This window comes from Geotrypetes seraphini, chromosome 1 (assembly GCF_902459505.1).
Source record: "Geotrypetes seraphini chromosome 1, aGeoSer1.1, whole genome shotgun sequence".
Taxonomy (NCBI): Eukaryota; Metazoa; Chordata; class Amphibia; order Gymnophiona; family Dermophiidae; genus Geotrypetes; species Geotrypetes seraphini.
The window spans coordinates 208041165-208058167 of record NC_047084.1 but is presented as its reverse complement, the minus strand read 5'-3'; the positions used below and the strand labels follow the sequence as shown (position 1 = coordinate 208058167).

Genomic DNA, 17003 nt, shown 5'->3' with positions numbered 1-17003 from the left:
CTTGGGACACACCCAGCCAGTCGGACTTTCAGGATATACACAAGATAGATTTGCATACAATTGAGGCAATGCATGCATATTCATTGTGGATATCCTGAAAACCAGACTGGCTGCATATGTTCCAAATAGTGGGATGAGAATCTCTGCCATAGTGGGTTAAAGATAGCCGTGATAGGAAAAGAGCAAATGTGCAAGACCTTTAGAAGAAGATAACAGCCCGGTGCGACAACAGGCCACAATAAACCTATTCTGTAGTTTATTTCCTGTTGCTGGGGCATGAAGAAAGCTAGTTAGCAGAAGCAGTGACCATGAAAAACTACTAAAGATAGAAGATGTATGCTGCTGCAGTGGGATCCAGCAATAGTCCCTCACAGAGAGAATGATCGTAATCTAGGAGCCACAAAGGCAGTGCAGGTGGGCTACAAGGTAAACAACGATGAAGCTGTGCAGTGGAAGAGAGATAACGAACTTGCGCTTGTGATGGGGACTGTGGCTAGCAACAGAGATATTAAGTTGTTTGCAAATCTCTTGTGCGGGTCAGCTGCTTCTCTTCTATTGCAAGGGAAATAAACCCTCGTGTATTACACAAAAAGCCCCTCAGTCTGAAGAACTAAACAAGCAGCTTGTGTTACACCCTTCTGCCTAGCTCAAAGGCAGGGAGATCCTGCCATGCGATGTTAAGTATTTCAAAGCAACCCAGTAAATGCATGATATCTGCTGAAATAAAGAGCTCTTTTTAGCTGGGCCATATGGATAGAACACATCATCAAGCTAAAAGGCCCACTTTACACAGAATGTTCAGAAGGGAATTGAGATGTCCAGGTCAAGACGTTCACAAACCTCCTAGGGCTAGATTCACTAAGTTCACCGATCGTGTCTGACCAATTTGCGACCCCGACCTCTTCACTAACCTTCTGCCCGATACCGATCCGCACATGCAAATGAGGGGAAATGGCATGCAAAGTAGAAGGCAGCGATTCACTAAACAGAAGAAGGAACAACCGATTGGGCTGGCCGATCCAAAAAGAAGCGACTGCTGAGGACCAGTTGCTCACGTCCTTGCTGACTTGTCCTGCTCTCATGCCGCCCTGAAATCCCAGTATCAAAAACAAAAATAAAACCAACAAAATAATAACATTTTAAACACACCTCCCTTGTGCAAAAAGCAAAGAAGGCAAGCTCTAGCTGACTCTCCATGCTCTCTGCCGCCCTGTCCCTTCTGACTCTCCCTGCTCTCTGCCGCTCTTGTCCCTTCTGACTCGCCTGCTTCTCTGCCGCCCTGTCCCTGCAGTGCGAGCCTGCGGTTTTAACCCACGGTTAAAAGCGTGTTCTGTTTCCATAAAGCTCTGGCTGGCATGTTCTAGTTCCATTAAACCCACCCCCCACCCACCCTTTTTGACCTCACGTGTGCGGAGAGCAAGCGCATACACAGACCACATCTACAGGGTAAAGAAGGTGGTCTGCGCATGCGTCTAGAGTTGTCTCTGCAGTGATCCGTGGGGGGTCACTGTGCAGCGTGCCTCCAAATCGCATTAATTTGCAAGAGGGACGCATAGTAAATCCCTCGCCTGGGAAGACTCGGCCACGGATCGCCCAACAAAGGTGAGCTTAGTGAATCTAGGCCCTAGTATTTTACAAAAGGCTCTGCTAAGCATTACACAAAGAATAAATGTGGTAAGTGCACACAAGCTTACATAGTAACATATTTGTAAGGGGGGGGGGGCGGGTGTAGCAGAGGAGCAAAGGATAAGTAGGGCTCCCACTTACACATATAACCTAGGAACACTATGGTTAAGAGGGTACCTGCATGCATTTAGCCACTCACACATCAATATCAGGTTATATAATTCATTCAATTTTTTATAACTGTTCTCCAGGGGAGCTCATAAACAGTCTACATGAATTTATTTTAGGTACTCAAGTATTTTTCCCTGTCTGTCTTGGTGAGCTCACAATTTATCTAATGTACGGTACCTGGGGCACTGGGGGATTAAGCGACTTGCCCAGGGTCACAAGGAGCAGCGTGGGTTTGAACCCACCTCAGGGTGCTGAGGCTGTAAGCTTTAACCACTACGCCACACCTAGGTTTACGTTATACAATGGGCTCATACCGTGTGCTCTAACTGGGTGCCTCCCATTTACATATAGCAGATAAAAATGTACAAACAGGGGTGTCCAACCTTTTTGCTTCCCTGGGCCGCCATTGGTCGAAAAAAATGTTTCTGGGGCTGCACAAAGGTGCAAATGCTGCAGCAAGACAGAGGAGGGAGCCGGCAAGACGGTAAACACCTGGGGGCAGCAGAGGAAAACACTGCATCGCCCTCGACCGGGGCCACACAAAATACTTCACTGGGCCGCAGGTTGGACACCCCTGTACTAGCCAGTGCATCTTGTTCCTTGGTCTTCTTAATGCAAACATACTGGGAAAAGCAGATGAAGCAAGGCAATGGATCAACTCTCACACTGCTTGCCTTCATGAAAAAAAAAAAAAAAAAAAAAAAGACACCACTTTCCAACCTGAACCCAAGCCTTATTCTAGCAAGCTGAAGAGTAGGACTTCCTCTTCCATTGATCTTGGTAACTCCTTTTCAACGTGAAGAAATACAATGGGTTTCTGCCATTACCAATGTTCCCTTTTAGCTGCAAACAAATCCTTCCTACGAACAGTTTTCTGACCCAATGGCGTCCTTGTTCCTTTCTCCCCCATCCTCCAAGCTTGCAGCATAGTATTTTATTTATTTATTCATTCAATTTTCTATACCCTTCTCCCAGGGGAGCTCAGAACAGTTTACATGAATTTATGCAGGTAGTCAAGCAATTTATTTTTTTTTTTATTGCTTGTAGACACTGCTGACTGCACTGTGCTGGAGCTGCCTGTGGCCTCTTACATTTCATGAGATATGAGATGTAAGCAGCTCAGTGTGGTTCAAAAACCACCGAACCAAATGCAATGGCAAACTGTTTCATTCAGTGGTCCACATAGCCCATCGTTCCACCTTCAACTGTGGCCTGTCTGTGTCACTAGAAAGAGCGTGGTGGATCTGCTCCGTGTTGTTCATTTCCAAAAGTAAATGATAGCCACATCTGCTGAACTAATGGACCTATTCCCCCCCCCCAAAAAAAAATAATAAAAAAGTTTGTCCAAACCTTTAAACCAGGACTTGATATTCTCTTTTAATCTACGAGCCAGCAGCCAAGTCTTCTCAATCTGCATCCCCCAGTGTTCTCAAACAAAGTTCAAAAATGGGGAAGGGAGGGGTACCTTCTTAGGTCAGCAGCACCTCCTTTTGGCCTAAAACGTCTGTTTTCCTATTCTGCTTCTATGAAAGTTTAATAAATCAGGCTCCTACTGTGCCTCTACAAACAAACAGCCCCTCCCCCAACTGTCCCAGAGGTGATTGTCTCTCTTATTCACTTATCAGTTGTGGTATGGGTCTCTGCCCAGCTTCCCTCCTCGCTCTCTCATCAACCCACCATCCTACCTTCAATTTAGTTTATAGCCCACTGTATCCAATGTTCACAGTGGGATACAACTAAATATACACAATAAAATGCACTATTACAAACCTGGCAAAAAAAACAACAACGTTACAGAGTGTTTATATACACCTCACACTTACACACTGGTATGAGTGATGGAAAACAAATAAATCTTAAGCTTCTTCTTAAATTTAGTCTGATTTGTGATCAGTCACAAGTTAACCTTCTCCTCATCCCTCACCCTGTCCTTCCTTAGCTGCCTTTCGCATATAACCGCTTCAAACTTCACGGTATAGCGGTATATAAGAAATAAATTATTATTATTATTATACCTCCAATTTCTCTCTTATCTCTTCTACCCTGCCCTTCTTCAGTATTTTCACCTTATTCAACACCCCCTTTCCTCCTCAGTCTCCCGTTTGAAGGCCCATCCTTCTCATGATCATGATCCTCAGCTACGCAATCTGAATTTCTTTTTAAGCACCCCCTCCTCTTTCATAAAACTGTGATAGCTATTTTTAGTGCAGGCTGGCACGCTGAATGCTCTATGAGCGTAGGGAGCAGCAAAGAGCATTCAGCATGCCAGCCTGCTAAAAAAAAAAAAAAAAAAGGGGGGGTATATCAATTTGCTAAAATATGATTCAGGAACATAGAAACATGAAGGCAGATAAAGGCCAAATGGTCCATCCAATCTGCCCAGCCACAGCATCCACTAATCGCCTCCTCTCCTTAAGAGACCACAGGAATAGAAACAAAGAGAACATGATGGCAAATAAAGTAAAAACACAAAAGCAGATAATTTAGAACCTGTGAACCTATCAACTAGAAGCATAATTGGAAAGAAAAATCGAATTGCTCGTCTCCCTCTGGGTGTAAATTTGGTTGGAACGTGCTATCGCATTTCCTAATAACTGCCACTGTGTTATCTATCTGAATACCAGGGCAGATGCTGCTGGTGGTTATGGGAATGAAAGGCAGGTCACCTCTGAAAAGCCCCAGTGCATCTGCATGCATTCTTCATCTTGGCAGGATGACCCCCACTGGAGTCTTATCTAGCTTGTTGCTTGTTATAAAAGCAGTCCGTACATGGCTGGTCATACTTACCCTTTTCCGGTGAGGACTGATTTCCAATTTCATTACTGCACACTTGTTCAAAGTATTTAGGCGCCTGTGGATAAAGATATATAAATACAATTAAACAGTATCTGTGATGACAACTACCAATGAAGCAGCAGCTCTAATTTGCATGCAAATTAACAAAAGGAACCTCAATTAGCACTTATGCCTAACAGGGTTACTTAAACTGACAAAAGAAAGGGACAGGGAGGGATCAATTTGGTTCCAAATTAAATCCATTCCCTCCCCCCCTAGCTACTTGGCATACAGACTGAAGTTAACTAGTTATAAATCAGTGAACTATGGGCTAGATTCACTGACCTGCCTGATCGGACCCGATTCGGGCAGGTCCAACGAATTCACCAAACTTGCAACATGCAGATGAGGGCGATCATAGGAAACACCCCCATCTGCCGGCACGGATTGCTCTATAGCGATCCCCGCGCATGTGCAGACCACTAGTGCTGCCTGGTTCACCAATTCACTTCAGTGAATCGATTCGTACCCTGAAAAAATTGGATTCACGATTCAGTGACCAACCCTCCACAGTGAGACCTGATATACCTCCGAGCCTCCTAAAGCAGCAGCAGCAGCAGTGGCAGTGGGCACCTGGCAGAGGCAGAGCTCTGAACAGGCTGCTCACAGCCTGCCCCACCGGGGCCTTCCTTCTGATGCATCACTGATGATGTGGCAGAGGGAAGCCCTGGTGGGGCAGGCCGTAAGAAGCCTGTTCACAGCGCTGCCTCTGCTGGCCACCACTGCTTTGGGAGGCCTGAAGGTAAGTCAAGTCTCATGGGGGGGGGGGAGTCAGTCTTGAGGTGCTACACAAAGGACTAGGAGGAATAGAAAATCTGCTGCACATGGGGTGAAAGTGAGGAAGGGTTGCTGGAAACGGGGTGAAGGAGAGGAAGGGAGAGATGCAACAAAGAGGTAGAAATCCTGCATATGGTGGAGGGGAGGGAGACATGTTGCACATGATAATGGAGGAGAGAGGGCGAGAGAAGATAGTGGGGAAAGAAACAGAAATGTTGGATATGGCAGTGGAAGGGAAGGTACAGAGATGGAAGATGGATGGTGAGCACGGGGAAAGAAGGAAAACGTCAAATGGGCAGGAGACCCTGGTGAGTGAGTTAACAGAACACAATTATTGCCTAATGGTGATACATAGAGAGCAATTCTATAAGGAGGGCACCAACACTTAGGTACTAAGAACTCATGTACATAACCACTATACCTGAATTATATATATGCAAGTGCTAATGTTTCGTCTACATAAGAACATAAGACTAGCCATACTGGGTCAGGCCAGTGGTCCATCTAGCCCAGTCTCCTGTTTCCACAGTGGCCAATCCAGCTCACAGTACCTGGCAGAAACCCAATTAATAGCAATATTCCATGCTAGCAAAGACCAAAGCAAATAATTCATTCAGATGCTCCGCTATGGCCTTGTCCTCCCTCAGTGCCCATTTTGCTCCTTCATGATCTAACAGTCTTACGTGCTATTCTATAATATGGCACCTAAATACAATGGCACATAGGTATACACATAGACAGAGTCTGGATTGGGTATGCAGTTATATGATAGCATACTATAATTTATGCGTATTGTAGCAGTCTAGGTATTTGCATTATACCAGTCTTCTACAGCAAAATGTAGGCACCTACTTTCATTTACAGAATCCCCCTCTCCCCCCCAAGATGATTGTGACTGAAGATTCATGTCACCGGATCCTAGCCTTGATTTCAAGTGAGCTGAAAGCATAAAGGGGAAGGAGAATCTACCCGGAGGAAGAAAGGCATTGTCTTCATATACAAATCTCTGGAACCAAAGTAGCCCCTGGTTACAACATAAGAACATAAGAAGCGCCATCTCCGGATCAGACCTTCGGTCCATCAAGTCCGGCGATCCGCACACGCGGTAGGCCCTGCTAGGTATACACCTGGCTTATTTTATAGCCAACCATATCTTTATATGCCTCTCTCAAGGAGATATGCATCTAGTTTGCTTTTGAAGCCTAGGACTGTCGATTCCGCAATAATCTCCCCTGGGAGAGTATTCCAGATGTTAACCACTCTCTGTGTGAAGCAGAACTTCCTGATATTAGTCCTGAACTTGCCCCCCCTTAGCTTCATTTCATGTCCTCTTGTCCGTGTCAAATTGGACAATGTAAATTAATCTTCTCTGCTCTATTTTGTCGATTCCTTTCAGTATTTTGAAGGTCTCGATCATATCCCCCACGCAGGTCTCCTTTTCTCAAGGGAGAACAATCCCCAGTGGTTTTAAGTCGATCCTCATATTCCAGTTTCTCCATACCCTTCACTAGTTTAGTTGCTCGTCTCTGCACCCTCTCCAGCAGTTTTTATATCCTTCTTTAGGTAGGGAGACCAATGTTGGACGCAGTATTCCAAGTGGGGTCTGACCATTGCCCTATAAAGCGGCATTATAACTTTCTCCGATCTACTCGAGATTCCTTTCTTTATCATGCCCAACATTCTATTTGCCTTATTTGCCGCTGCCGCGCATTGTGCCGACGGCTTCAGGGTCCTATCTATCAGTACACCCAGATCCCTTTCTTGTTCACTTTTTCCCAGAGTTGCTTTTTAAAAACAAACAAACAAAAAACCCCATGTGGTGACCTCATCTGCCAGTCAACAATTTTATCCAAATCTGTAGAACTAGAAAACTAATAATCAGCTTTATTTCATTTTGAACAAATCCTAAATGAAATTACGGTCATATAAGGAGGACAACAAGCTTTTGTGCTGCTTTTGGTATCCAGTTTTACAATGTACAAATTCAATGAGCATGGATGCATTATAATAGCTCAAGGAAGGGAAAGGCCAATTGGTTCGAGACCATATCATGATATTACAGGACATGCTTTGTATGAACGCCCATTACCAACCATGAGATAAATTTACTTTATGTATAGCAGACAAACTGATGGGGGTGGGGGGATGGATAAGCCTTACTCTATGACTTACAGCTCAACTGATAGGAAGAGGGCAGGGGGTAAGGAATAATGGATCAGTTTGCTTATAAAACAACTATTCTTCATTACTGAAAAGCAAAAATTTACATATGCAGAAAATATCCAGACTCAACAGGTTAGTCAGAGATTTAGACCGTAAGGCAACAATTCCACCAGCAAACCATCTGGATAAGTCCTGCAGCTTACCATACACTCTTGTTTATTTTCTTTCCTGAAATGACCTCCAAATCCTTCTGCTTACAACCCTACCATCACAGATCAACCTCAGACTCTCCAAATCTTGCTACTTCTGAAGTCCAGCACGTACATGCAAATTCCTGTCTGAAATCTCGTGATGGCAATCTCTAACTGGTACAGAGCCCAGAGGAGCCTCCAAGACAGGAATCCTTTATCTTCCATCATCCTGTTGCTTGTGACTGGCTTTCTCTAGCTTAACCACTCTGATCTGGCAAAAGAAAATACTGGCTGATAAGCACAAATTTGCTATTATCTTAGGATAGACAGTTTTCAGGATAACTAGCATAGCATGCTGAAATAGATAAATGTGGAGCCTCTCTTTGGCTTTTACGGACCGGTGTTCTGTGTTAAACCTAAAACTAAAATCTGCTACAATTTAAATAACTGAGCAGCATAAAACGCATATTACTTTGGAAGGTAAAATTGCACCCTATTTTTAACTTTCTTACTAATTCAAACACCAAAGCCATATCGCCTGAAAATTTTGTGTTTTAACTTAGTGCTTATCAACCACCAGCAGATAAAAACTATTTTGATAAAACAGACTTCAGTCAAAAACTTGTCAGAATCCAGGCAAATGGTTCCTGCTACCCCTCTGTAAATAACAGGGGGAAAACCACATTCCTCAAGGCCACAAACCCTGTCAGGTTTTCACAATGAATATGCATGAAATTGATGTTCATGGACTGCTTCCATTGTATGATAATCTCATTGCATATTCAATATGGAAAATCTTGAAAGCCTGATTGGGTTGTGGCCCTGAGGACTGTGGATGCCCATCTACGGAATATATACATTTCTACAAATATTACCCCCACTGCCACCCACCTGCTCAGAACCTTAAATGGCAAACGAGAAACTAAACCAACAGGCCTCCTGAGCTCAAAATGCCATTATTTAATCTCTTCAGAAAAAGAAGGCATCATGAAAAAAAAATGAGCAAACTATGTAGAACTGTCATATTCAGGTTCATTTTATTTGACATACTGCTAATATAATGAAAAAACTAAGCAGTTTACATCATATTAAAAATGGGAGAAATAAGCAAAATAAAACAGTATACAGTGTTCCCCCGCGAATTAGTGAATCACGGACTCAACTCATTTGCGGTCCTGCTCCGACTGCCTCTTCCTGTAGTAAAGTCGGGCTATACCACTCAGGAAATGCGTGTCAAAGCAGCTCCTGATTGGGTGTAGCCTGACTTTACTACAGGAAGATGGCAGTTGGAGCAGGCCACGAGTAATTTCTTCACCCGCCGGCGCTCCAGCTGCCCTCTCCTCCTGCCTTTTTACAGGCAAAAAACCGCATTTGCGGTTTTTTTTTTAAATTTTCTGGGGTTCCAGAAACAATGTACAATAGATAAACAATGTACATAGACTATAACTAGAGAGAAACTATTAAGATTGTCACTTTTTACTTCCATTATATTCAATTCTCTATTATGAAAGGGAGAAAAATTAGTTTTTAAAAAAACCCTGTCCTTTCATATCTGGCACTATTCAACAGTACCACAATCCAGAGCTACTCGACAAAAGCAACAAAAGAGCATGTGCCTAAATTGTGAGTCAGATAAACTCAACAGCTAAATTTCAGAAAAGGCTCCAAGTTTAAACTTACTTTTACCATCACAGCCACATCCCAAACCTCCTTCAGCGGTGGTCTGATTATCCTCCAAAATCTTGCTACACAATTTAGCAGTAAGCAATAGCTGCCGAATTAAAAGGTAATGGTTTTGGAGGAACTTTCAGATAATTAGAATACCCCAAAATAATAAAAGACAGATCAAAATCTGTTCCCCACTAATCTCTTTAATAATTTCCAGAACCAGTTGCCAAACTTTCTATATGGGAGCACTCCCACTACAGATGTATGAAATTCTCACAGCCTCACAACCTCTCCAGCAATAGGATGACATGGACAGATCCCATTTATTAATTCTCTGAAGGGTGTCTAAGCCCTGAAGAGAATCTACAATTGTGTATGGACCAAGGAAAGACCATGAGCATGGATGCCCATATTCCTATACTGGTGCTCTAAAAACTCTTCTAAATCTTTTGCCCCTCACTTCTTCTCTCACTGTAACACATATTAGTGGAGACAATTAGATACTTTATGATTCTAACATTTGTATAATCAGGATAACCATCCCTTAAATATCGCTTTATCAAATAGAATGTCTTCAAATAGCCATAATGGGCTGTGTGGCAGCTCTATAGGTAAATGTGTGAGAACAAAACTAAATTTTGGGGGAAAGACTAGCATCTTAAAAGAATTCAGTTTTCCTAACTAGAAGTAAATTTCTTTAGAGTAGGCAGATCCTCCTTTACAGTTCTCAGGCTTTCAAAAAGCCTGATAAGAGTGATTTAAGCGGGCCCAGACCTACTTAAATTGCGTACAGTCACCGAACTGCCAATATTCAGCGGCATTAAGCTGAGCACTGCAGCTGAATATCTGCTCTGACTGGGCCAGGTTAAGGTGTTGGGGAGGCGCTGGGATTATGCAGGGCCCTGGGGATATTCAGCCCAGGAGCACAATGTAAGTGGGTGAATTTAGGACAGGCCCTCGACCCTCCAATCTCTTTCTCAACCTTCATGATATGCTCCCTCCCCCCAGCCTATGGCCAAAGTTCTCCCCTCCCTTGCCAGCCTCCCCCACTCCCCCATAAGTAAGTAAGAGCCCCGGGCCTATCTAAGTACCTGGTGGTCCAAAGTGTGTGTGGGGGAGAGGGTGGTCTTCGGCTGCCCTGCTTTCAAATACCCCCCCCACCAAGTCATTTTTTTCTTTCTCTAGAAAATCGTTATAGCGCACACCAGCATATTATGATCACATTAACAAACCCAAAAAACGGATAAACTAACATAACCAATGGGCAGGAGGGGAGGAAGTACAAATGTTATAGGACAGAAAACAATAAAGGGAAAAATGATGAGGATAGGGCTAGGGAGTGTAGTTGAAAGAAGCTCGAAATCCCTCTTAGCAAGCTTAAGCTCTACTGGACTGGGTTCTGCTGGCAGCAGCTTCCATAGCCCTATTGACTTCTCTTGCTTTGGGTCCCAGAACGCAAATTTTAGATGTACAGTATTCCCCTGGTCGTTCGCGGTCCCAGTCATTCGCGGTATTTTCCGACTGCGAACCACCGACAAAGAGAGGGCAGCGGGAGAGCAGTACTTTTAAACCAACTCCGGGGGGACCAGGGCAGGACTGGAGAGAAAGGGGCTAGTCAGAGATGGGTGGGGGAAGAGCGGCGGAAGCTTTAAATAAAGTGGCCTATGTACCTGCTTCTCTTCGGCTGCGGCCTTCGGTCCCGGAGAGCAGAGCCACGGCGGCAGAAAAAGAAAGAATGAACAGTCTGAGAAGAGCGGGCATTTTAAAATTACATCCGGCAGCGATAGTGGCTTGGTGATGGCTGTACTCTGCTGGAGAGCAGAGCACCCTTTGCATCTGGCGGCGTCCTGCTAGCAGCGCGCGGGTAGCACTGGGGCTGGAGAGCAGGCACAGAGAGTGGATCGCCAAACGACCAACAGCGCTGGACCCAACGTACTAAAAAAAAAAAAAAAATATACGGGGAGTGTGTCAAAGCAGTCTCCCCCATGAAAAACCATATTCGCAGTTTTTCAAGATTCGCAGGGGATCCTTTCCAGGAACCCCCGCGAATATTGGGGGAGTACTGTAAATGCAACTTAGTAGCCAATTTTTTCTAGCCCTACTCCCGGTCTTTAGGGGATATTAGACTACTCCACCTTTTGTTTTTTTTCAAAGATATTCACAATGAATATGTGGGAGACTACCTATAAACAAGGCATTGCATGCAAATCTCTCACACTTATTCACAGCTCAGCCAATATACCAGTAGGACAGAATAGGATCAAATTTTAATACCGTCACAGCAATGGAATTAAGACCATTGGTGAACAGACAATCCGGAACCAGATGCACGTTAGATTTATGCCCATCCCACCTGTACAATGAATTTGGGGAAATCCTACTCACACCTATCCTAAAAGGAGCAGACTAGGACCTATCCAAACCCAAACACTACAGACCAGTAACAAGCATACCTTTTATGACAAAGCTGATTGAATTTGTAGTCGTCTCTCAACTATAAGAGTACATTACAAACTGGAACCTACTGTCAGCCTCTCAACGTTGGTTCAGAAACCGACATAGCACAGAAACATGCTTGAAAGATCTGGTATCTAGGGTTAGATCAGGGCTAAGCACAGGCAGACAAAATGCTGTTACTACAATTACTAAACACTACCAGAGTGCATATTGAAAGATCAGTGACAGCAGCAGCATCTTCAGAATGCCAGCAGAGTAACGTAACTCCCGCTGGCTGGACTCTTCATTGATCCTGTTCTTATATTATATTCATTTCAATTAGTAAACATGCAATTTCTTCATTATTTTCTTTATAAGTTTTTTGTTTTTTTTTAAAGTTTTTAGTTTTCAGGTTTAATACTTCCAAAATAATTTGTTTTGGTATTATTCCTGATGGTAATGATGGATGGGAGAGGGAATTTTTATCTTTTGTATAGATACTGATTGATTATAAGTGCTTGCTTGATTATCATTATCTAATATAATAAAACACTAGGCCGCGCATGCGCACTTCTTATGTGTGCGCCGGTTTTCCGTGAGCTGTAGCGACACATAGGAAGTGCGCATGCGCGGCTTACGGTCTGTCCTGTTGAAAGACGCAGCGGTGGCTATTCGCACGATCCCCGCCTGCGTTCCCTCCCTTCATGTAAATTGGCCGTCCCTGCCGCCGTCGCACCAGTGCTCCATTACACTAACTTTGCCGTCGCCGCCTCTCGCTCTCTCTCTTCCTCCCCCCCCTCCCCCGAGACGGACGTCGACCGCGGCGTCCTGAGTCGGATGTCGGCCGCGGTGGCACAAGAATGCAGGGTGGAAGAGGCGCTTGCGCTGGGTAGAAGAGGTGCTTGCGCCGGCGCAAACAGGTGGCTGAGGCCCGCAGCCAGTCTGGGAGAAGAAGATGTGCATGATGAGCTCGCTGGCCAGAGACGAGGCGCCCACTGTCCCCGCAGGAAAGGTTCCTCGGCCAAGAACACAGCAGCCCAGCCCGCCAACAGACCACCACGTGCCTGCATCAAAATCTTCAGCAAGACTGCTGGAAGGGGGCGGAGCTCCTCTTTTGAGTCTGCCCTGGCAGGGAGAAGAGGTACTACTAGACAGGGGGGATCAGGTAAGGGGTGCTGCTGAACAGGGGGGGAGGTAATTCTAGCACCCGTTAATGTAACGGGCTAAAAAACTAGTTTGTATATAAAATTGTAATGCACTTTTTGTTGGCATTAAAAACTTAAATAAAGTTAAAAAAAATAAAAAAGTTACTTAGCTTTGCAACACCACTCTTCTTACGTATCAATTATTTTGGGAGTATTATACCTGAAAACTAAAAAATTAAAAAAAAACAAAAAACTATAAAGAAAATAATGAAGAAATTGCATGTTACTCTGCTGACATTCTGAAGATCCTGCTGCTGTCACTGAACTTTCAGTATGCACTTTGGTAGTGTTTAGTTACTGCTTTAGTGGATGTTACGATCTTTTATAAAATCACATAAGGAGTAATCTGCTATTACAATTAGACATTTGAGCGGCATTCAACATGGTAAATCAAACTCTGTTACTAAACAAACTATCTGAATTGGGAATTTTAGGACTGGTATCACAATGATTTCAAAGTTGTTTTTTTTAATGAAAAGACAATACGGAGTACTAAAAGATGGATCCTTCTCAGACTATTAGGCCCTGATTCTGTATAGGACGCCCGGGAGAGGTGTCCTATACAGAATCGGGCCTACACTAAACCCTGATTCTGTAACCGGCGTCCATGTCTGTTTGCCGGCAGGAGGGTGCCCAAGCCCTCCTGCCGGAAGATGCCTCTCCCCCCCAACACTACCGATCACCGGCAGGAGGGTGCCCAATCCCTCCTGCCGGAAGATGCACCCCCTCAGCACCCCCACTGCGCTAACAGACCCCCCAAACCTCCCCCCCCACCAAACTAACCTTTACTTGTTGGCCAGACGGGTCTTGCCCGTCCAGCCGGCAGGCCCACCTCGTCGAAATGAGGCGGGCCCGCCCCTTCCCGGCCCATCCCGCGAAGCCTAAGGCCTAATTGGCCCAGGCTCTAGAAGCCTGGGCCAATCAGGCCTTAGACTTAGTGGGGATGGGCGGACCCGCTATGCCTAAGGCCTGATTGGTCCAGGCTTCTAGAGCCTGGGCCAATCAGGCCTTAGGCTTCGCGGGATGGGCCGGGAAGGGGCGGGCCTGCCTCATTTCGACTAGGCGGGCCTGCGGGCTGGACGGGCAAAACCCCTCCGGACTGCAATTAAAGGTTAGTTTGGATTGGGCACCCTCCTGCCGGTGATCGGTAGTGTTGGGGGGGAGGGGCATCTTCAGGCAGGAGGGTTTGGCCACCCTCCTGCCGGCGATCGGTAGTGTTGGGGGGGCATTTTCCGGTAGAAGGGTTTGGGCATCCTCCTGCCGGCAATCAGACAGGCGGGCCGCTATACTTATAGCGGCAGAGAGCTCCCTTGCCGTGATAAGTATAGCGGCCGCGTCTACTTACAATGTAGACCAGCATTTTGTTGGCCTACATTGTAAGCGTCTCTTCCTCTACTAGGGAGACGCATAGGGCCGCCTAGGTTCGCCTAAGGTTCGCCTAGGTTCGCCTAAGGTTCGCCTAGGTTCGTCTAAGGCCCTTAGGCATCTTGCAGGCCTTCCTAGGCTCCCGGAGGCGCCTTCAATATAGGCGGCCTGCCTGGGGAGCATTTTTTTTTTTTAAAACGTGCATCCTGATTGGCTGATTAGACAGCTGTAGGACGCCTACAGCTGCCTAAAATCGGGACGCACTTTGTAGAATCAGGGCCTTAGTCTCCACCAAGTTAGGTACACTAAGCTCAATAGCTTTAAAACCTGGGGAATGGCTCTTTTTGTACACAGATAATATTTTCCTACTAATTCCTGCAGATGTGAACCAAACAAACATGGCTACCATACTATCCAAAACAATAATTAAAGTACAAAGAATGGGCATTAAGGCACCATCTCAAACTAAACACAGAACTCCACCCCCCAATTATTTTGGTTCGGACAACACAAACTCAAATTCCATCCACCATTGTTCTGAAAAATGGAACTAAGTTCAAAGCTGAAAAAAAACACTACAAAATCCTGGAAATTTGTTTTTAATGATTTAATTATTAACTTTCCCCTCCCCCCTTTCCCCTCAAGCTCATGTTCACATTTGTAATTTGTCTATTTAATGTTCACATTTTCCCCCCTGTACAAAAATTTATTTTAACTTTTCATGCTTATCATTGTAAACTGGCCAGGTGCACGTTGATGGTCGGTATATTAAAATTAATTAAACTTGAAACTTAAACAGCTTGCGAACTTTGAGAACCATGATTAACAACTTAGACTGAAATTCTTTTTTGCACTACAGAAACTAAGAAGGGTCAGATCCTACTTCTTCCAACACCACTACAGGACATTAGTACAAGCAACTAGACTCTCCATCCTGGACTACTGGACTGTTTTCAGGAATTTTTGTAAAACTGATGAAAAAAAAAATCTGAATGATACAAAATACAGCAGCAAAATCTATATACAGTGGAACCGCGGTTTGTGAGTAATGCGGTTTGCGAGTGTTTTACAAGACGAGCAAAACACTCAGCAAACTTTTGACTCGCAAACCGAGCACTGCCCCGATAAACGAGCACTTACAGCCCAGGAAGCGCCGCTTCAGGGGATTCCTCTTCCGTCTGCTGGCCAACCTTCCACGTCGGGTGCCTTCTGCAAGTTGGAGATCATCGACGTTGTGCATGTCATACGCAACGTGCAGGTGGGATGGCACTCGGCTGCGTGGGCTCTCATAGGTTCTCCAACATGCGGAAGGCACCCGACGTGGAAGGCTGGCCGGCAGACGGAAGAGGCATCCCTCCAAAGCGGCACTGCGGGATTCTCCAGCGGCTGGCGGATATTAGAAGCATCCCCCCGAAGCGGCACTGCGGGGTTCTTCATCGGATGTCGGACGGAGGAGACGGTGCTGCAGCACCCGGCACCCGACAGGTACAGACCTCGGGTTCTGGAACGAATCGTTGGAGTTGCCACTATTTTCTGTGGGGCACTTTGCTTTGATATACGAGTACTTTGGATTACGAGCATGCTTCTGGAACGAATTATGCTCGTAAACCAAGGTACCGCTGTACTACAAATCAAGATTTAACCATGTCACACCACTATTCGGGGAGCTATACAGGCTACTGAAAGAAAAATGAATGGAATTCAAAACATTATATTGTAATGCTCCTAACAGCTTCCCCAGATTTATCAAACTGTTAGGTAGATCTGCTAATCACCGTAACTCTGACTGCCTGATCCTGTCATAGCGAACTGTGAAAGGCATTAAATATAAGTTACTTCACAGCAAATCAGTTAAATTATCAAATTGCAAAAGTATGGAACTCACTTCCCTCCCAAATTTGTGGAAATATGATAAACACATGGTTTTGCAAAGGCCTGAAAACATGGCTTTTCAAGAAGTCCCTGATAGGGGTTTAAAGAGACAGACTCTGTAATGAATGCCACTTTATAGAATAATATTAATACAGTAAACTCAGTTATCTGATACCTATGGGGATTTGTGGATGCTGGATAACTGTAGTTTCTGGTTGCTTGAGGGTAACTATAAAAATAGTTTTGTCTCCCTTCCCACCTAATACTGTCATCCCCCTACCCCCACTTGTAGGTCCAGCATCTGTTCTTCTTTTCTTTCTGGATCACTTTTTCTTCCCCCTACCCCCACTTGTAGGTCATGCATCTGTTCTTCTTTTCTTTCTGGATCACTTTTTCTTCCCCCTTCTCCCCTCACTTATAATATATATATATATATATATATATATATATATATATATATATATACACACACACACACTAAGTCGGGCCTTACCAATCAGGAGCTGCTTTGACACGCAGCTCCTGATTGGTAAGGCCTGACTTAGTGCAGGAAGAGGCGGTCAGAGCATACAGCGAGTGATTTCCTGCACTTGCCTGCGCTCAGGCTGCTCTCTCCTGCTTCCCCCATGAAAAACAGTATTCAAGGTTTTTCAAGATTCGCGGTGGTTCCTAGAACGGAACCCCCGATATATAT

General features: G+C 44.9%; 1 protein-coding gene across 1 annotated transcript in view; it reads right to left on the bottom strand.

Annotated features, from left to right (window-relative positions):
• The window catches only part of DLC1 (DLC1 Rho GTPase activating protein), a 691613-nt gene that overhangs the window by 45905 nt on the left and 628705 nt on the right, over positions 1-17003 (bottom strand). Inside the window, 1 exon segment of the mRNA XM_033944479.1 lies at positions 4585-4648. Within this exon segment, the coding sequence (XP_033800370.1) occupies positions 4585-4648 (64 nt within the window).